Source organism: Petromyzon marinus, chromosome 2 (genome assembly GCF_048934315.1).
Source record: "Petromyzon marinus isolate PM22_M1 ecotype Great Lakes invasive population chromosome 2, UKy_Petmar_22M1.pri1.0, whole genome shotgun sequence".
Taxonomy (NCBI): domain Eukaryota; kingdom Metazoa; phylum Chordata; class Hyperoartia; order Petromyzontiformes; family Petromyzontidae; genus Petromyzon; species Petromyzon marinus.
In genome coordinates, this window is record NC_133668.1 from 24,563,618 (window position 1) to 24,584,246 (window position 20,629).

General features: G+C 48.1%; 1 protein-coding gene and 1 long non-coding RNA gene across 4 annotated transcripts in view; one reads left to right on the forward strand and one right to left on the reverse strand.

The window, feature by feature from the left end:
- Positions 1–20,629, forward strand: part of PDE11A (phosphodiesterase 11A) — a 101,784-nt gene that overhangs the window by 15,100 nt on the left and 66,055 nt on the right. For all 3 annotated transcript variants that reach the window (XM_032958513.2, XM_032958515.2, XM_032958514.2), the window contains one exon: positions 6,534–6,692. In XM_032958513.2, the coding sequence (XP_032814404.1) occupies positions 6,534–6,692 (159 nt within the window). The remainder of the gene's footprint in view (positions 1–6,533; positions 6,693–20,629) is intronic.
- Positions 3,909–18,795, reverse strand: LOC116944751 (uncharacterized). Its single transcript, XR_004403158.2, has 3 exons — positions 17,806–18,795; positions 8,905–8,985; positions 3,909–8,771 (listed from the first exon to the last, which is right to left on the reverse strand). It is a non-coding gene; the product is annotated as an uncharacterized LOC116944751 (long non-coding RNA).

Here is a 20,629-nt window from a genome sequence, read left to right on the forward strand (position 1 = left end):
GGGTCTCGAAACCAACACTTTCTCTACCCCCCGTGCAGCCTGAAGCTTCTCCCCTATTGCAATCTTCTAGATGAAATGCATCTCAAGCTGCCACACACTGGGGAGAAGCTTCGGGCTGAACGGGGGTTGTTTAATTCCGGTTATCGGTAAAGAGGAGAATTACACGGAAGGATTAGTAGCGTAGCCATCGAGTGTCCAGGCAGTGCACCAGGGCCCACAGGCCGAAGAAGGGGGTGGGGGAAGAGAGACAGCATGTACACAGCTCTCTCCCCCAAATTCATTCCTTGCACCAGGACCCATGCCATCCAAGCTACGCCACACTGAGCTGGACCACACTGGTGTGATGTGGAACGGAGGGACCGTGCACGATACAGATAAACGTAGGCGTTGCACACAACGGGCAGCCTCTTTCGAGGTTGGGAGAGTGATTCAGGGACACAGGGAGAAATCAGAAATTGCACCACAAGGAACATACCCTTAGGTTCGGGGTAAAGAGACAATGCAGCTTGTAAGCAGAGGAGGATGAGGATGATAAAGAGGAAGAGGATAGGGAACCTCTTGAGTGTGGATTTGAGCAGAAGGCAGAGTCAGCACTGTGGACAGCCAGGGGGGGAGGAGCTGCAGACACCCAGAGACAGACACGGAGACTCCTCCTCACACCCACAGCTGCTGACACAACGACATTGGAAGGGATCAACAGCCGCGACAGTTTCGAGGCAGCTCATGAGCATTTTTTTTTCGGAATTTATCCAGAGGTCACTATATTATCCTGTTCCCGTGCGCGTGGGACCGCCCTCGAACATGGAGGGGTCGCGTCGCCCTGCGAGGGATCCGGAGGGGTTCTTCGTCTCCTGGCGTGATGCAATGACCATGAAGTGTTATACTATTATGTAGGCGTGGCTTCAAATAAATTTAACCTCGAATATTGCATTATGCAGTTATAGAGATTACTAGCCAGAACAATGTTTAGCTCTTTGTCACGTAATAATAATAATAATAATCACCATGGCTGACACTATTAGTGTGCCCTTTATTGGGGTTATTTGACCATACTTCACCACGTGGGTCGGTGCAGGTTGGTGAAGTGTTATGGCACCACAGGACCGGTTTTAGATATCATTCGCCGCTAACGTTAGCCACGGCTGAGAATCGCGGGTGTATCACGTGCGTGCTAACCACCGGATCATCATCATTTGCGCTACAGTTTATGCGCCTTCTATGTACACTTTTTTTTAGTATTTTTTTTATTTTACCAGGTGAAGCCCACTGAGTCCACCTTGGTTTGCGTGGCAGACGATGTCCTCATGGCGATGGACAGGGGCTGTATTTCAGCTCTTGTTATGTTGGACCTGTCAGCGGCTTTTGATACAATTGATCATGGGGTTTTATTGCGGTGCCTACGGGAACCTGGCAGGAATCAGAGGTACCGCCTTTCAGTGGACTGGATCTTTTCTGCAGGGCAGGACCCAGCAGGTGGCATTGGGTCCCCATGTGTCTCCCGATTGTCCCTCCCCTTACAGTATCCCTCAGGGGTCAGTCGTATCTCCCCATTTATTCAATGTCTGTGTTAGCCTGCTGGGAGGTATCATCCGGAGGAACGGGTTACAGTGCCATCATTACGCCGAAGGCACCCAGATATGTCTCCTTCTCGGGTGACAAAGATGTAGCTGTCGCCTGCTTAAGAGACCGTCTGGCAGAGGTAGCTGCATGGATGCAGCAGAACTCGCTAAGGCTTAATTCTGACAAGACGGAGCTGATGAGTGTAGGGTCAGAGAGTCGGCTGAGGATGGGACAGGGGGGAGCTTGTGCTCCCATTAATTCACAGAGTACGCCCTCTCCCTGCAACAGTGGTGCACAACCTAGGTGTACCATTCGATCGTAGCTTGGCCTTCAGGTTGCGGCTGTGGCCAAAAACGAGATTCTATCACCTACGAGTGCATCGAGGGCTGCGACCCCTCCTATCCACTCGTAATCTCAAAACAGTGGTTCACGCCTTTGTCTCAACGCGCCTGGATTACGGAAATGCTTTGTATACTGAGCTGCCTCGTGAACTGATTCGGAAACTGCAGCGGGTGCAGATTGCGGCTGCCCACATGCTTAAGACGTGTTAGCCGTTTCGAGCGCATAAAACCAATCCTCCGTGATCTGCACTGGCTACCAGCCAGCTATCGCGTACAATTGAAGTTAACTGTAATAACTTACAAAGCTCAAAATGGCCTTGGTCCTCAGTACCTGCAGTTCCATCTGGCTCCCCACACATTGCGCTCCTCAGGCCAGGACCTGCTAGCACAAACTATAATTTTTCATTCTACGCTGGTACGCTGGGCGGTAGTACGGGCCTTCTCGAGTGTGGCGCCTAAGATGTAGAACTCTCTTCCACAAGCCCCTAAGATCGGCTCCGAACACCGAACAGTTCAGGAAACGATGCAAGACTTATTTTTTTCGTTTTAGATTTTCCTTTGAGTGTGTCCCTTCATTTTGATATGTTTATATATGTCTTGATTGTATAGGTAGGACTACCTTCGTTGAATTCATACTGTTAAGTCACGTAGAAGGGAAACATGTCTCGGACCGCATTCGTGAACACAAAGCAGACCTAAAACACGGTAGGACCAACACCTCAGCCGTGGCAGATCACTGTTATAATTCAGTAGGCTCACATGACATTGACTTCTCCAAGACAGAGGTTCTTTGCAAGCCATCTGGCAACCATGAGAGATTCGTTCATGAGGCTATCCACATATACAAACAGAAACAATTTCAACCGAGAAGATGGATTCTGGCTTAGCAATCATTGGAAAGATTTGATAAACCATTTCGGGTCTTAATTGATTGTTCACGCTTACGGTGGCTTTCAGACCGCATCCATTATTTTCGTCTCCCCCCTCCTCTTTTCCGAACATAGATGGACTCTTCCATCTGAATAACTGCCAATTCGCTCTACCGTGGTGCTAACGTTAAAAAACCGCCACTTTTTTCAAAATTTCTTGCTGTGGGTTTCACACCTGATGATGATTGCTTGTGTTGCAGTCGAAACGTCGTGAGAATTTTTATTGTTTTATATTTTTATTATTTTATTGTTTCCCTTCTACGTGACTTTACCGAAAGAACCAAGAATATGAATCCCTGCAGTCACGAAAGCTTTAAATCAAAATTTAATTCATACTGTAAAGTATTGCCATGCCCTCTTTAGTCGGGGCGAGTTTTTACTCGAAAAAATGCGAATGAATAGATATAGCTCTTTTTCAGAAGCGACCTGGCTATCACAAATGATAGCTCAACGAAGTGGCTTATCATGTGGAAATGTATAGCAGCTACATATTCTAAACGCGTGTTGATTCCAATTGTGGAGGGAAAAACTGGAGGACCTGGAGAAAATCCAGTTGACTACAGAGTCACGCAAACTACAAATATACAGCAGGCGTCAGGGTCGGGATCGAACCCCCGTCCTCCTGTATACTAGGCGAGGTAATTAACATCTTACCACGGCGAGATAACTATCATTTCAGCTGCTGGGAACCACGGCTTTAAAAGAAATGTATACATATATATAAAACTAGCTTTACTACCCGGCTTCGCCCAGGACTTGGATTCACCACGCCCGGTTGCCTTTGTCTCCCCAGTGGTGATGTTCAAACACCACACCAGTTAATCGTTTGAGGCTGAGTCGACCTAGGGGAGGCCCAGGACCGGTTCAAATAATCGTCACCCGTGGTGGCCGTGAGCAAGAATCAAACTCGGGTCGCCGGGTTCATAGCGCAGCGCGCTAACCACTACACTACCGCTCCCCCCACACACGCGCGCGTGTCCATAGGTACACATAGACGCGCTTGCTGCAGACACACACAACTTTCAGGGTGCGTACAGCAGTAAACGACTCAAATAATAAACCAATGCTGCGCGAAGAATACCTTAGACCTGCAACACATTTAATGGCACTTTACTCGCGGAGGGTTGGGGGGGATGCGTGACATCAGCAGGCACACTACGTAACGCTTCCGCATGCGGGTGACATCACAGATGTGACGTCACAGCTCACTTGCCGTGCAAAATATATCTTTATTGCGCCCCCCCCGCCAAAAAAAAATACAAAATTATATTTTTATACTTTTTGCATGGTGTACAGTCTGGAAACTACCCACATGTCAAATTTCAAGTTTGTTGCATGTCGGGAAGTATGCTAAACATTTCGAACAGACACACATTCACACATTTCTCTTTTATATACATAGATAAACCACAACAAACATCGGTGAACAAGGTTCGAGGGTGATTTAGCACTTGTCCAATAGGGAAACTCACAGCCAAAGCACTCGGCTCGCACTCAAACCCGTCTCAAGGTCGCAATGACGACTCGCTTATCAATCATGTTCCAGCCCGTGGGTCATCGCGCTATAATTATCTTTTCTTCCCCGCGTGGCCACGCGCCAATCTTTTAAATAATATTTTAATTTGTTTCCTGACTCTGCCAGGCGACTGCGCTCGTCTGCCTAGGCGCCCGCCCGCATGCCCGCATGCCCGCCCGCCCGCAGTGTCCGAACAGATTTCTCCCTGTGGCGCGTGTGAGTGCCAGCCGAGTGTGTTTGAGAATCGAACAGTTGGCGGTCATTAAGAGAGTGGAGGCTCTTTATTAGGTGCGGCTTAGTGTTATTGCGTAAAATATTCGCAATTTCTGCACGTGCCCCAACCTCATGATTTTTTTCATGATCACGGTATCGCTGAGAACAGAGCCCCCTGTAATGCACAATTGCCACCTTTTCAGCTGTAGACCAATTATCCATTGGACATATCGTTGCCAGTCAGCACTCGGTTTTCTTATCATAACTGTGCAGTCCACTGTCAATAAAGTTCAACACAATACCGCTTTTTTTGTGTTGAGTTGGTTGTCCTTCCCCCCCGCACCTCCGATTGGCACGGTTGGCTACATACATTGTGCGAAATAAGTTCAACATACACAGTGGTGGTGGTGGCTGTAGTGGTGGTAGTGACGGTGGTGGTGGTGTTGGCGGTGGCAGTGGTGTTGGTACTCGGCTGGAAGGTGCCTGTTTAATGTCAATGTCAGGGTCTAGAGACTGGGGTCGTTCTGGGCCCCTTTCTCTGACCCAGATAGAAAGGCGTGCACTGCCTGGGAGCCGGGCGGGCCACGCGCGGAGCGCCTCGAGACTCCGTCGAGCGCGGCTTTTGGCTTCCAACCGCCGGCGCGTGGCGTTCAATGATGCCAGGCCAGGCTGACGTCGTTCCTCTAAGGCACTTCCTCGGCTCGTTGTGTGCGCGCCAATAGCCGTAGCGGCGGCAGTGGCCGCGCGGGTTTCCCCTCCTCCACCCACATCTCCGAGCCCACGCCGCCGCTGCACTCCGACTTCAAGAGCAGTGTCACACGCATCGCCATCACGGCCGCGCTTGGTCGAGTCCGGTCGGCAGACGATGGCAAGGCGTGTCGGGTATTTTTGTTTATCTGCACGTATCGCGTTATTGTTGAATATAAAATAAAAATGTGTATCCTGCGGATGGACTTTCCCCTGTCATAGTAACGTGGACGTTTCACCACTGATTAGGCGCCACCAATTAAAGATGAGCACCAATGCCACCCATGGATAAAATGCCAATTTTGTGTCTGATGATAATAAGCAATCGTCTGAATGGGAATGATGCCCTATGGGCATAAAGCTAATTAGGTAATCTTCGTATTTACATGTGTGTCTGTGCGTATGCACGTGTGTGCATGTCGATTGTGTGCATACGTATGTGTTCATATGTGTAACAGCACTTGCCCTAACAGCCTGTAAAGGCTATACGGTGGATCTTTACCTTTGTTCATGTGTGCACTCTTGTGTGTGCACTCTTGTGTTTGCGCAGCGGTGGCGAAGTGGTTTGCGTGCTGCAATACGAACCTGGCAACCTCAGTTCGATTTCCGGCCATGGCTACAATCAGTGCCGAGCGATATCAGAACCATTCGGGGCCCTCCCCTCGTTTGATTTCTACTGAAGTGAGCACCCGGTGCAGTATGCAAACATCAGGACCGGAGAGACTAAAAAAGGGTGGCCCTTCGCGACAAAGGGCCACATCACCCCCATCCTGCACCACGTTGGCCTTGGGGAAGTTTGCTCGGCTGACAGCACTTGCCAGTAGCGCAGTGACGACATAATTATCAGCTCAAGGAGTGCGGCATTCGGTCAGGTGGGGCCTCCAATTTTGCGGAAGCCGAACGTTACCGCTGTAATAATTGTAATAAACAAAAAAAGAAAACGGGGAATGTAAATGCAAGCGCTTTCTTTAAAATAAAAATTAAACCGCGTTTGAAATAAGTTGTTTTTTTACAACTGTTGTTTAAAACATTTAATGGTGGTTGTGAAAAGGGCCTCAACTCGTAGCTTTGGCCACCAGGTGTGGGCGGGGGGGGGGGGCAAGGCACCCCTGAGTCCCCCATTCTCATTACGCGACTGGCACTTGCCCCGTGCCTTCCCGGTAAAGGCTACACGAGCGGGGTTGGGGTGGGGGCATCTTTGTCATTGCTTCGCATGTCTCGCCAAAGGACCGGCGATTCAGCGACGAGATGGACAAGCTGAAGGGCTACAAGACGATGTCTCTCCTCTGCATGCCCATCCACGACAGCGACGGGCAGGTGATCGGAGTGGCCCAGGCCGTCAACAAGACACCGGGATGGGTACCATTCAGCGACGACGACGAGAAGGTGAGTGCGGTCCAACTACAAATGAGATCGTATGTTTGGTATTTATTTCCTTTCCCAAGCTTTGCTAAGTCACGCAATGTTAACTTGTATACATTTCATGTATTTATGTAAGGGACGTCAAGGTGGTTGTGATCTTATCTTCCACACCTGGTATGCAGGAGGTCGGAGGTTCGATCGCGACCCTGACGCCTGCTGTATATTTGGAGTTTGCGCGTCTCTTCCCCCATGGTGGCGTGGATTTTTTTCTCCGGGTCCTCCGGTTTTTCCCTCCACATTTAGAAACTTGCATGCTGATCATTTAGCTGTTATGGATTTTCAACATGATAAGCCACATTGTTGAGCTATCATTTATGGCTAGGTCCCTTTTGAAAAATTCGTTAAAAGTTACGTGGGCTTTACTTGGCAAGATAGTTTGGTTTTATTTGTGTGTATTTTTTTAAGTGATGTGTTTACCTTTCCTATACTTTGGACTCCTACCGTGTTTTTTGCATTGCTTGTTGTTGTAACGTTCTGACTCGCCCTTACTGGACATCTATGAAAAATAGCTTTGTAGCTCATCGGATTCCTCCAACATGAATCAATATTCTGATAATTGTGAGTCCGAAGGCGCCGTTTTTGATAGACGAGTGGAGTTGCCAGTGGGACTTCACATTCTCAGAGCAGTGGTCAGTGAAGGGACGTTTCTCCGAGACTTGATCCACGAGCGAACAGATTCATTTGGCGATACTGCCCCTTGCGTTGGCAGTGGTGCACAAACACAAACAACAATGCGACATTCGCTATTAACAACGCCTTCAAAGGGAAACACGTCTATCATGTGAGTGTAATAGGTCACATTGTGGGGCTGTTAGGGAATGTTTTTCAAATATTGGCGAATTTTGACCGAGACGCCAACATGTGCAGCGCCTACGCTTCTTCAAATAACGTCACGGGGATCTCCGCCGTCTACTGTAAAAGCATACAGAGTGGGTACTTATGTATTTATGTATTCATTGGTAACGGTTAATACATCCGTATTAGCCAAAGTTCGCTGCGGGGACTCGAACCGTGGAACCGTGCACAAAACATGCGGCGGTCGCACTATAACCCCTCCCTCGCTTATGTGGTCCGCCCCGGGCTCCGATAGAGGAATCATCCTCACACAGGCGGTTCACCCATGACCCACACCCCACAACCCCCCCCCCCCGCGTTTGATACGGAGATCAAAGAGCTGCCATGAATGACATCCGCGGATTAGGGGGAGTGTCCCGTTCTGTGCCATAAAGGGTGCGTGCACGTGCGTCCGAGTCACGAGGACAGGTCACACGGGACTCGTGGTGCGGTGTGTGGGTGATGTGCGTGGTGCCGGTGGTGCAGTGGGGTGAGTAGTGTAGCGGTTAACGCGCTGTGCTCCGAACCCCGCGACCTGAGTATTCCCGCTCACGGCCAACACCAGTGATGATTATTTGAACCAGTCCTGGGCCTCCCATAGGTCGACTCAGCCTTAAAATTAGTACCTGGTGCGGTGTGTAAACATCACCACTCGGAAGACAAAGGCGGCCGGGCGTGGTGCTGGCGACCCACCCCCTTGTGTGCCATTCCAACCTTCAAAGGTGCTCGCTAACAGCGTTTGCTCCTACAGTCTGTTAAGGCTATACAGTGGGGTGGGTGGTTTTAGGTGGTGTGGTGGTGCAAGTGGTGTGGTGGTGTGGATGGTGCGGGGATGGTGTGGGTGGTGAAATGGTATCTTTCTTGTAGTGACGTCGAATCAGTCACATAGTAGCATAGCGCTAGCTGCTGGCAGGGAAAAGGATCTGCAGCTTATAGCAGCCCTGAATGACAGTAGGCCACGTGATAGACCCGAGAGGGATCTACGGGAAAGGTTACGGAAGAGGCACATCGGGAACCCGCTAGAAGGTTGCAGAAGGGGGCGTGGCCAGGGCGGAGCCAGGCCACGCTGACAGTATAAGAGGGGTCCCGGGAGGGGACCTCGGGGCTGTCGTTTGAAGTGGGATTCCGTCGTGCTGCTGGAGTCTTCGTCGCCGTCACCGTATTCACCATCTCGGCGTCCCCAGTCAGGCAGTCTGCCAGCTGTCCTGACTGGAAAATGTAGTTAGTAAGTGTTAAGGTTATTAATAAAGAGTGCCTCCTATTCATATTCTATGAATAGGAAGCACTACTCTTCGAAAAAAATCAAGAAAATAAAATTCGTCAGCCAAGACAAAGAACCCACCAATAGTGTCTTTGGGAGATGTCGACGATGGGGATGCGGCCCCCTGGACAGCCCCGGAATCCGGGACTCCGTTCATGCGACCTGGGATAGAGAAGCAGTGAAGCAGTGGGACAGGGACGTCGGCCCCTTGCAACCGCTGGTTAGAGAGGGATGGCACGACCTTACCTGACGTCCCGCGGAGCTGCTCTCTGTGGCAGCGGAGCTCGTGGCCCAGCTCGGATCTGCAACGCCTGCCGGAGATGCGGCAGCGCAGGAACAGCGGGCGGACAGCTCGATTTTTGCCGCCGCACCAGCGCGGGAAACTACGGAGTTCCCGCCCACGCGGGCGGCCGCCATTTTGTCCACCACGGGTGCGGCACAGTGGGCGACCGCCATTTTGTCGCCCGAGCGGGAAATTTTTCCCGCCATGTTCAAGTCGCTACCAGCGGGGTCTGTGGGGGCGCTGCCTCTATGGGGGCGCCTGCCTCCCGTCTGCGAGTTCGGAGCGGTGGGAGGTGACGGAACGGCGTTTTAGTGCCACTTCAGGGCGGCCTGCGCCTTGGTCGGGTGGTCCGACGGCTGTGCGCTCGGATGGCCATCGGGAGAGGAGCATGCCGAGTGCAGGGGGGGAGGCCGTGATGCCTCTCGCCGTCCACAGCGGGATGCTGGACTTGGCGGGAGAGCTGTTGAGAGTTGACTTAGAGTCTTTCCCAACGCTCGCGGGCTGTGGCACGTCGAGTATAATTTTCTTTCTTGCGGACTGGGGTTATTGTTGAGAGGTTTCACCGGTGATGTGGCTTTGCGGGGTTTTTTTTGTTGTGGTTTGTTGTTCGTCGTGTTGGGTTTGTTGCGTTGGCGCATTTTGTACTTTGTGAAATTCACCGTTATGTAAGTGATTGATGTCAGCTGGGATGGCTGTTTTATTTTTTCACAGGGGGGGTGATGTAGTGACATAGAATCGGTCACATAGTAGCATAGCGCTGGCTGCTGGCAGGGAAGGGGATCTGCAGCTTATATCAACCCTGACTGACAGCAGGCCACATGATAGATCAGAGAGAGATCTAGGGGAAAGGTTACGGAAGGGGCACGTCGGGAACCCGCTAGAAGGTTCCAGAAGGGGACGTGGCCGGGGCGGAGCCAGGCCATGCTGACAGTATAAGAGGGTTCCCGCGAGGGGACCTCGGGGCTGTCGTTTGGAGTGGGATCCCCGTCGTTGCTGCTGAAGATCGTCACCATCATCGCTGTTGTCTTGCCGCCGTCGTCGCTGTCGTCGTCACTTGATATTGCGTTGCTAGACGGTAGTTGGCTGTCTTAGTTCAGCGCCGTCACTGTCAGACGGCTAGTGTTGTGTGTAGGCGAGCAACCAGTGTTGAATTGTGTATAAGTGAGAGACAGAGGAGAGTGTTAAAAGTGTAGGGTGTGTATTGTACAAAGTGTGCTCGGTGTTAATTAAATAACTGCCTCCAAGAATTTACGTCTCCAAGTCAGTCACTACATTTGTAACAAGAGCACACACACACCACCGTGCGCAGTGTTTGTAAAATCACAAAGCCAATAAAGCTCGTGCATGTTGTTAGGCTGTTCGGTCATAATATCACGAGTGAAATCATTCATTTGGGTAGTCGCAGCACTGTTGAGACCTCCTACTTGTCGCGGACTGTACGCCATGCATTAGCAGAGCGTGAGGACAATTAGGTTGTACGCTTAGTTAATTTCATGATTACTTGGCTTCTGTCAGTGCTAGCTATTAGTAAATAAGTCAAGAAAAAGCGACCGGCTGTCCATCCTCAGACTAGAGCGAAGTGGTAGTAGTGGTGGTGTGAGTAGTAAGCGTGCTGTGCCATTAATCCAGCAAAAAACGAGTTAAATTCCCAGCCAAAGCTGCCACGGTAGCGAGAGAGGGTTGGCACGGTGGAAAGATGTTAACTACCTCGCCTGGTATACAGGAGGCCATGGGTTCGATCCCGAACCTGACGCCTGTTTACTATGGAGTGTGTGTGTCTATCATCGTGGTGACGTGGATTTTTATCCGGGTCCTCCGGTTTTTCTCTTCACATTTAGAAACATGCGTTTAGAGTATTTGGCTGCTATAAATTTCCACGTGATAAACCACTTCGTTTAACTATCATTTGTGATTGCCAGGTTACTTCTGAAAACGAGCTATATAGCAGCTCAGTGGGCCTTCCCTAGAAAATTTTAAAACAAAAATAGTAACGTGAGTGATATCAGAACCGGGCGTGTCCTACCTCTTCCCTCCTTCGCAAACCTGCACTGACGGGCGTGGTAAATAGAGTATGGTTTTTAAAAAGAAAACCCCATGACTGACAACACGATGTCAGGAGGCTTTTAATCCAGCAGTAGAATGAGACTGTCAGGTAATTTATTTATATTCAAGGCGTGTTTGTGAAATCCAAAATCTATGCTCTGGTGTTAGTATTTACCCCTCCCACCATCTATATATATAAAAGTCAAAAATTGTCTGTTTGTGGGTTTGTGTCTGTTCGCGCGCTTGTGAATGATTTGCCTCTCCAACGGTGGGGTTTACGTTAAAAAAAATAGCCTGGTACCAAGCGGTAAGCCCCACGGTGAGCAAGCGCTATTCCTTTTTCACATCCGTCAACTTTAAATTTGTTTAAGATTTGGTGCGATTTTTGTGCGCTTTACTTTTATTTAGTTATTTATGACGCGTGCACGACCATACCAACTCACGCGCCTTTGGTGGGAGGGACGGCCCATGCCAAGTCGCACGCCTTCGGTGGGAGTGAGGGGGACATTTTCTTTCGAGTTAAAAATGCTATAAAATACACTAAACGCTGACGCTAAATCTTCACTGTGTGATGTCCCCCCGACCCCGATGCGTGCAGTTATCTTACCTATAAATGTCATTTTTTGTCTGTGTGTCCATCTGTCTGTCTGTCTGTCCGTCTCTGTGTGGTCGCAACTTGCAAAGGATTTCGCTCACGAACCGTGGGGTTTACGTAAAAAAAAATAGTAGGCAGGTACCGCGCCGTAAGCCCCCTGGAGAGCCAGTGCTATTCCGTTTTCCCATCTGTAAACTTTCAAGTAGTTTAATTAACAATGCAGTGATATGCACCATTATTTAATTATTTACTCGAGTGGCTCAAGCTGCCCAGGGGTTACTCCTAGCAACGCATGCACGTCATCGGTGGAGGGTGGGGGGGATTTCTCCTTCGCGTTCAAAATGCAAAAAAAAAACGAAACGCTGACGTAAATTCATCGAAGTGTCATGTCCTCTTCTCTCCCCCCCCACCCCAATGTGTGTACTTACTGCTATAGGGTTGGTAGATACTAATATTATAGCGCTTAGATAGTATTATTGTAGCGCGGGCGGGGGATGGTGGGGCGGGTAGCGGCCCAGCCCCCAGCCTCAGCCGGCTGGGCAATCGAGGTGAGGCCGGGGGCTCTGCATGGGACTAGGTCTGACCACGCCACTCTGTCAGGTTCGTAATTTGTGCTATAGAGTCGATAAATACTGCTATAGAGTCAGCATGTACTACTGTAGTGATAGCAGGTACCACCACAGTCGGGATGCACTGCTGTAATCATAGCAGGTATCATCACAGTCAGTATGCACTGCTGTTAGATTTTTAAGAGTAGGTTTGAAATATTTTTTGGGCCCGGGCAATGCCGGGTATATTTTAGTATTTAATAAAAAAAATCTGATAGTCTTGTGGGATTTGTCATTTAATTATTTCACAGGGCAACCTTTTAGGGCCTTTCACTTAACAAAAACAAATTACCTGCCATTCTCATTCTACTGCTGGATTGAATGCCTGCATGAATGGTGCAGATCACAATAGGCTCTAACGGTTCTTGAAGAAAAAAAACATCCAATTTTAAGGGCACTGATGCAAGGGAGAGAGATAGAAAGAAAAGAACCCCATGGTTAAGTGAAGAAATTGCTCTGTGTATTGACGAGCAAGAACAAGGTTATATTATAAACTAGCGGTAAGTACCCGGCGTTGCCCGGGCGAAAAAGACAGACACACACATCGACCTACACACACTTCCAGACATTGACCCAAATACGCGAAGACATCGACTTACACACACATATGGACTCACACACATAGACATCGACTTTAGAGACACACACATGGACTAACAAACAGACATGGTGAAAAACAGAGACTTTCTTTCATCTTCTGTTTTGTGCTTCACGGTGACATGGCTATGTGATCTGATTCCGGACACTGCGCTACAACTGGCAGGATTCCATCTTGTAAGATCGGATCATGACATAGCACTCTCCGGCAAGACGAAAGGCGGTGGTATTTGTTTTTACATTAACAGTGGCTGGTGTGTAGATGTCACAGTGATTCTGCAACATTGTTCTCTGCTCCTTGAATCATTTTGTATAAACTTTAAACCTTTCTACTCGCCTCGCGAGTTCGCGTTGCTGATTTTGGTCGGAGTTTACTTGCCGCCGGGTCCTCAGGTTAAAGAGGCCCAACACATGCTAGCCGACCAGATTCTGAGTGTGGAGCGAGCAAATCCAGATTCGCTGGTTATTGTACTTGGCGACTTTAACAAAGTTAATCTCAGCCACGAACTCCCCAAATACATACAATTCATTAAATGCCCTACCAGAGAAGGGAACACTCTGGATCACTGCTACACTACAGTCAGTAGAGCCTACCACGCCATCCCCCGAGCAGCACTGGGACACTCAGACCATGCCATGGTCCACCTGATTCCTGCATACAGGCAGAAACTAAAGCTCTGTAAACCTGCTGTGAGGACATCTAAACAGTGTACCAGTGAGGCTGTGGAGGATTTGCGGGCGTGCTTGGACTGTACTGACTGGGATATGTTCACGACTGCTACCAATAGTCTGGATGAACTCACAGAGGCTGTGACGTCATACATCAGCTTCTGTGAGGACTGCTGTATTCCAACACGTACCAGGATGAACTTCAACAACAACAAGCCCTGGGTCTCAGCAAAGCTCAGAAGGTTGAGGTTGGAGAAGTGGGGATAGAGACAGATTGAAGGAGTCGAAGAACAGGTTTAGCAAGGTGGTGAGAGAGGCTAAACCACTGTACTCGGAGACTAAAACACCAGTTCTCTGCTAACGACTCTGCTTCTGTCTGGTGAGGGCTCAGGCAGATCACCAACTATAAGCCCAGAGCCCCCCACACCACTAACGACTCCTGCCTGGCCAACGACCTGAACGAGTTCTACTGCAGATTTGAAAGACAATTGGACTGTCCTGAACTACCCTTTCCCACCCAAGAGGCCCCATCCCCCGCCTATACTACAGAGATGATTCTCTACGTTAAGGAGGGAGAAGTTAATAGACTTTTCAAGAGGCAGAACCCACGCAAAGCAGCTGGGCTTGACTCTGTCTCTCCAGCCACCCTCAGGAACTGCGCTGACCAGCTGTCTCCGGTGTTCACCAACATCGTTAACACCTCCCTGGAGACATGCCATGTACCACCTTGTCTCAAGTCCTCTACCATCATCCCTGTGCCCAAAAAGTTAAGGCCAACAGGACTAAATGATTATAGACCGGTCGCCCTTACCTTTGTGGTAATGAAGTCTTTTGAGCGCCTGCTTCTGGCACACCTCAAAGCCATCACAGACCCTCTCCTAGACCCCCTTCAGTTTGCCTACAGAGCCAACAGGTCTGTGGACGTCGCAGTTAACATGGCCCTCCACTTCACCCTACAGCATCTGAACTCCCCAGCATCCTATGCCAGGATCCTGTTTGTGGACTTCAGCTCTGCCTTCAACACCATCATCCCTGCCCTGCTTCAGGACAAGCTTTTCCAGCTGAACGTGCCCAACTCCACCTGCAGGTGGATCACAGACCTCCTGTCTAACAGGAAGCAGTGCGTTAAGCTGGGAACACAAGTCTCTGACTCCAGGTCCATCAGCACCGGAACTCCTCAGGGCTGCGTCCTTTCCCCACTGCTCTTCTCCCTGTACACCAAAAGCTGCACCTCCAATCATCCGCCCGTCAAACTCTTGAAGTTTGCGGATGACACCACCCTCATTGGGCTGATCTCTGGTGGGGATGAGTCTGACTATAGGTGGGAAGCTGACAACCTGGTGACCTGGTATAGCCAGAACAACTTAGAGCTAAATGCTCTAAAGACAGTTGAGATGGTTGTGGACTTCAGGAAGAATACAGCCCCACTCACCCCCATCACCCTGTGCGACTCCCCAGTAAAAACTGTAGAGTCCTTCCGCTTCCTGGGCAGTATTCTCTCCCGGGACCTCAAGTGGGAACTGAACATCAACTCCCTCATCAAGAGAGCTCAACAGAGGATGTACTTCCTACGGCAGCTGAAGAAATTCTGCCAAAGACAATGATGGTGCACTTCTATACAGCAATCATTGAATCCATCCTCACCTCCTCCATAACCGTCTGGTACGCTGCTGCCACTGCCAAGGACAAGAGCAGACTACAGCGTATCATCCACACTGCTGAGAAGGTGATTGCCTGCAATCTACCAACCCTCGAGGACCTGCACACCTCGAGGACCATGAGGCGAGCGAGGAAGATTGTGGCCGATTCCTCTCACCCTGGACACTCTCTGTTCCAGCTACTCCCCTCTGGCAGAAGGCTGCGGTCCATCAGGATCAAAACCTCACGCCACAAAAACAGTTTCTTCCCATCCACTGCTGGCCTCTTCAACAAGGCCAAGGGCTTACACTTACTTTAACATTTTATCTACAAAATTACACCTTGCCACATTTACACTATGTTACCCTTTTGTATTTTTGTATGTTACCATTTTGTATTTTTTGTATTTTTAGATTGGAGCTTATAGCTACTTTATATTCAATATTTATTCAAAACTTTACATACTTTAGCCCCTTAGTGTTAGTTAGACTTTGTACCTTTAGTATAGTTTAGACTTGTATACCACTTATTTTAGATTTAAGTTTACTATATGTTGAATGTATGCACCTTCCTGCCAAAGTAAATTCCTTGTCTGTGCGAACTTTCATGGCGAATAAAACCCCTTTCTGATTCTGATATGTACCTACACACACGAAGAAATTGACTTACACACTCACATGGAGCCACACACACATCGACTCTCACACACACACATGGACCCTCACAAAGATCCCCCGTGTAGCCTTAACAGACTGTAGGGGCAAGTGCTGTTAGCGAGCACCTATGAAGGCCGGAACGGCACACGAGGAGGTAGGTGGCCAGCACCACGCCCGATCGTCTTTGTCTCCCCAGTGGCGATGTTTACACACCGCACTAGGTACTCATTTGAGGCTGAGTCGACCTAGGGGATGCCCAGGACCGGTTCAGATAATTGTCACCGGTGTTGGCCGTGAGCGGGAATCGAACCCGGGTCGCCGGGTTCATAGCGCAGCGCGCTAACCGCTACACTACCGCTCCCCACATGGACCCTCACACACACAGCGACCATGCACACACACATAAGACTCTCAGAGACACATCGACTCACACACACATCGACTCACACACACATGCACGTACACACACACACAAATAAATGGACTAAGACGCTCACATGGAGCCACACACACAGGCACATTGACTCACGTACACATCGACTCACACATACACAGGCACATCGACTCACACGCACACATGTATTAAGACAGACATAAATATTAAGAAATTTACTATTTTAATTGTAAAATCTTAGTTGTCTACGCAGACACAAAACACACGCACACATTGACTAACACACACATCGACTGACACACACACATATCGACTCACGTACATACACATGGACTCTCACACACATCGACTGACACACACACATGGACTCACACACACAGACACGTCGACTCACATACACACATATCGACGCAGACACACACGCAATTATTTAAAATTAAAGTAACCTAATTGTTAAATAATAGTTGTGTACACACACACACGACGCACACACATTGACTAACACACACACAGTGACTGACACACAGAGATATCAACTCATGCACACACACATCGAGTCGCACATACATCGACTGACACACACACATGGTGGCAGACACGCACATGGACTCACACGCAAAGACTTGGACACAATTAAAAATATAATATTATTTACCAAGTAAATTTATAAATTTTAAGTTGTCAGCACACAAACATTATTAATGTAATATTTGCTAATTTATTCTTTAAAAAATCAGGTTTCTGTCAACGTTGGTTGACACAATAAAAATATTAATGACCAAGGTATTGAAAGAATATTAACAATGGTTTAATATTTTGAAGGATATTATTTCAATAACAAGATCATATGTACGTGAGTTTAGTTAAAGAAGCAAGGAAGATAAATATTAGTTGTTTGCACACATACAGTACAAGGTGGTTATATAAAACAGTTTTATATGAAGGTGAGTTGATAAATAATAAATATAATGACAAAGTGATTGTTAAAAGATTAGTTGTGAGCAGGCAAACAAAAATAGTAGTCTGCACACAAACATAGTTAATGTAATATTAGCAAGGTGATTATAAAAAAAAACTGGGTTTCTATCAATGTGAGGTTAGGAAAAGAAGCAAGGAAATGGTACTTAACATTGCCGTGGTGAGGCCTAGTCGCGTGCAGAGCCCCCGTCCTCGCGTAGAGTGTGCAGCTGGCCGAGGTGTCACCTTGGCAGGTTGGGGGCTGGACTGCTCCCCCCGGCCACGCTTCAATAATACTATCTAAGCGCTATAATAATAATATCTAGAGGCCCTATAGTAGTAACAGGACGCATTGGGGTGGGGTGGGGGGAAGAGGACATCACACTGCGAAGAAATAACCTCAGCGTTTTGTGTGTTTTAGCTGCATGTTTAACGCGAATTAAAATTTGTGCCGATCATGTGTGCGTTGCTAGGGGCAACCGCTGTCAGCAGTGCAAAGTGTAATGTTATAAATGCTTATAATACTAATGTGTGCGACGTACCTTGCTTGTAGAGTGTGCAGGCGAATAAAAAAAAGGCCGCACACCTCCGGCGATGGCGCGTGTGGGTTGCTAGGGGCTGACCGCGATGAGCGTTGTGCGCATGCGCAGCTTGCTGGGTTATCCCGCCCCGAGCGGTGAATGGAAATAAATCATAGTGAAACTAAAAAAATGTTGAGAGATCGCAAAAAAAAAACTCTATTTAAGCTCATTTATAGGTGACGGACGGGAAAAGGAAATAGCGCTTGCCCACCGCGGGGCTTACAGTGTGGTACCTGGCAAAACATTTTTTTTTTACGTAAACCCAACCGTTTGAGAGCCAAATCCCTCGGAAGCGCGCGCGCGCAGACAGACAGACAAACGGACAGACAAAAAATGAATTTTATAGGTAAGATACAAACATCGTTCTATTGTGTATTGGACTGAAATGTTCGCATGTGCACGGGGAATCAGTGTGTAGCGTGGAGCTATGAAGGAATGGGAAGTGTGTCTCTTACGGCAAATGTTTCATATTGGCACACGCAAAACAAAAGTAAAAAAAAAACTATCTTGCGGTTGTTTTTGTTTCTCATCCAGAGCATATAAAGATGATCATACACCGACACTTTACCGTGACTGCTCAAACAAATGTTACTCGTTCATGTTAAATTCTAAAATAATAAAAAACAATGTCTTCACTTATGTATTTTATTTACTACTTATGCTACTCGTTGCGCGCATTTGCAATTTTTGCTCAGTCGATGTTATCCGCCGAGGTCGTGACTGATTATTTTATTTTCTAATTCCTGTTGCTCCGTGCCCCCAGTGTCGCGTTTCCCTGTTGCTGTAATGGGCACTGGTGCCCACTTTATTGAGGGTGATATTGGCACGTTCAGATAAAGACTGATGTGACTGATTGATTAACGTTAGATTGTTTTTTTTGTTTTCTGCGCCGAGTAGCTGCAAGTTTAACTGCTGTACAGACCCTTCCCATCCCTTTGTTGTACCCCGGGCAATGACCGCCGTGGGTGAAGAATGGTCGAGGGGACCCTACGACCGATATGGCATGGGGACACCTTCATCCAGCAGCAGGTCGCCAAGAGCTGTGAATCGCAGCCGTCCGATGTGTTAGCGAACAAACAAAAACACTCCACACGTTCAACAGTAACTGTGTGTATATGGCCTTAAAACAAAATAAAATTATGTAACAGGCAACGTTTCGGGCAATGGCCCTTCTTCATCGCGCATTCGTATAGAGGTCAGAGAGATATCGAGTGGTTATTAAGATTGCTATGTACACCGTGCGGCCTGATGCGAGTTAAATAATATATATTTTTAATCACCTCATGAATAGCTACACTCATAGCAGTTATTGGGTAACAGACATGTCCTTCAAAAAAATATATTACCCCTAAATATAAAACAAACTAATTTGTATTAAAAGAAAAATAATCAAATGTTGTTGGCACATTGCAGTGGGAAGGTTTGTTCTCGTGAGCTGGGTTAGCATCGTGATCCTTGGGCCCGTGTGTTGCTCGAAGTTTCGCACCACGTGCTGAAAGCTCCGTTACTGATGCTATGACTGAACTTTAGTACCCCAGGTCTCCTTTGCGAAATTAACTTTCGTCTTATTGGGTTGTCGCTCAACTATGAATATATATACACAGTATAATATACATACAAATCATGATATAACTGACATGCATTCAATCTTGATTTGAAGCTTTCGTGACTGCAGGAATCCATACTCTTTGGTTCTTTCGGCACAGTCACGTGACTTTACCGAAAGAACCAAAGCGTATGACATGCATTCACTCCACCAGACGCCACTAGGCAAGGCAGAAATTTCCACGCCACCTTAACGACCCACGCAAGGCGTTGGAGAAAGCCAGTAGCAGCCACAACCGTGTGAGGTCTTGCCACGTGTGTTCTACCCTACGATCGGGTCCTCCAGTTTTCCCCCTCAAACGTCTAGATTATTTAGATAATTATTTTTCTGCTGTGGATTTGCACGTGAGAAGTCGCTTCGTTGAGCTATCATGTGGCCAGGTCGCTTCTGGAAAAGACGCTAATAACTCAGTGGGCTTTACCTAGTCAGATAAAAAAATACATTTATTTATTTAAAAAGAATGCAAGTTATTTGTTTACCTTGCCTATAGTTTGCACTCCTGACGTGTTTTTTTAATTATTTGTTGTTATAACGTTCTGATCGACCCCTACTGGATATCGCCGAAAAAGAGCTTCATAGCTCGTCAGATTCCTCCTCCAATATCAATAAATATTCCGATTCTGATCTTTCCACGGGGACCATTCCCATTCTCTGGTTGGCTCCACCGACTTGTCGGCTAAAATTGCCCACAGGGTTTCGTACCGTCGGCTCATCGCCGAGAGTGGCAGCAGTGCCAGCTGAGAGGTGAAAGCGGGCATCAGAACCTCGAGCTGTTGCCAAACGCACAAATCGAATTCCAAAAACGCTCGTTAATGGAATTGGTCATAATTTTGGTTTATATTTTAAGGCCTTGGGAGGGCTGCCTCCACTTCATATAAAAACAAAACAATTTTTATTTATTTTACCAGGTAAAGCCCACTGAGCTATATAACTTTTCCAGAAGCGACCTCACCACAAATTGTAGATCAAAGAAGTGGCTTATCACGTGGGAATTTATAGCATGAGCCAAATACTCTCTAAACGCGTGTTTCTAAATGTGGAAGGGAAAACCGGAGGACCCAGAGAAGAATCCATGCTACCACGGGGAGAGAGAGACATGCAAACTCCAAATATACAGGAGGCGTCGGAGTCGGGATCGAACCCACGTCCTCCTGCGTACCAGGCGCGGTAGTTAACATC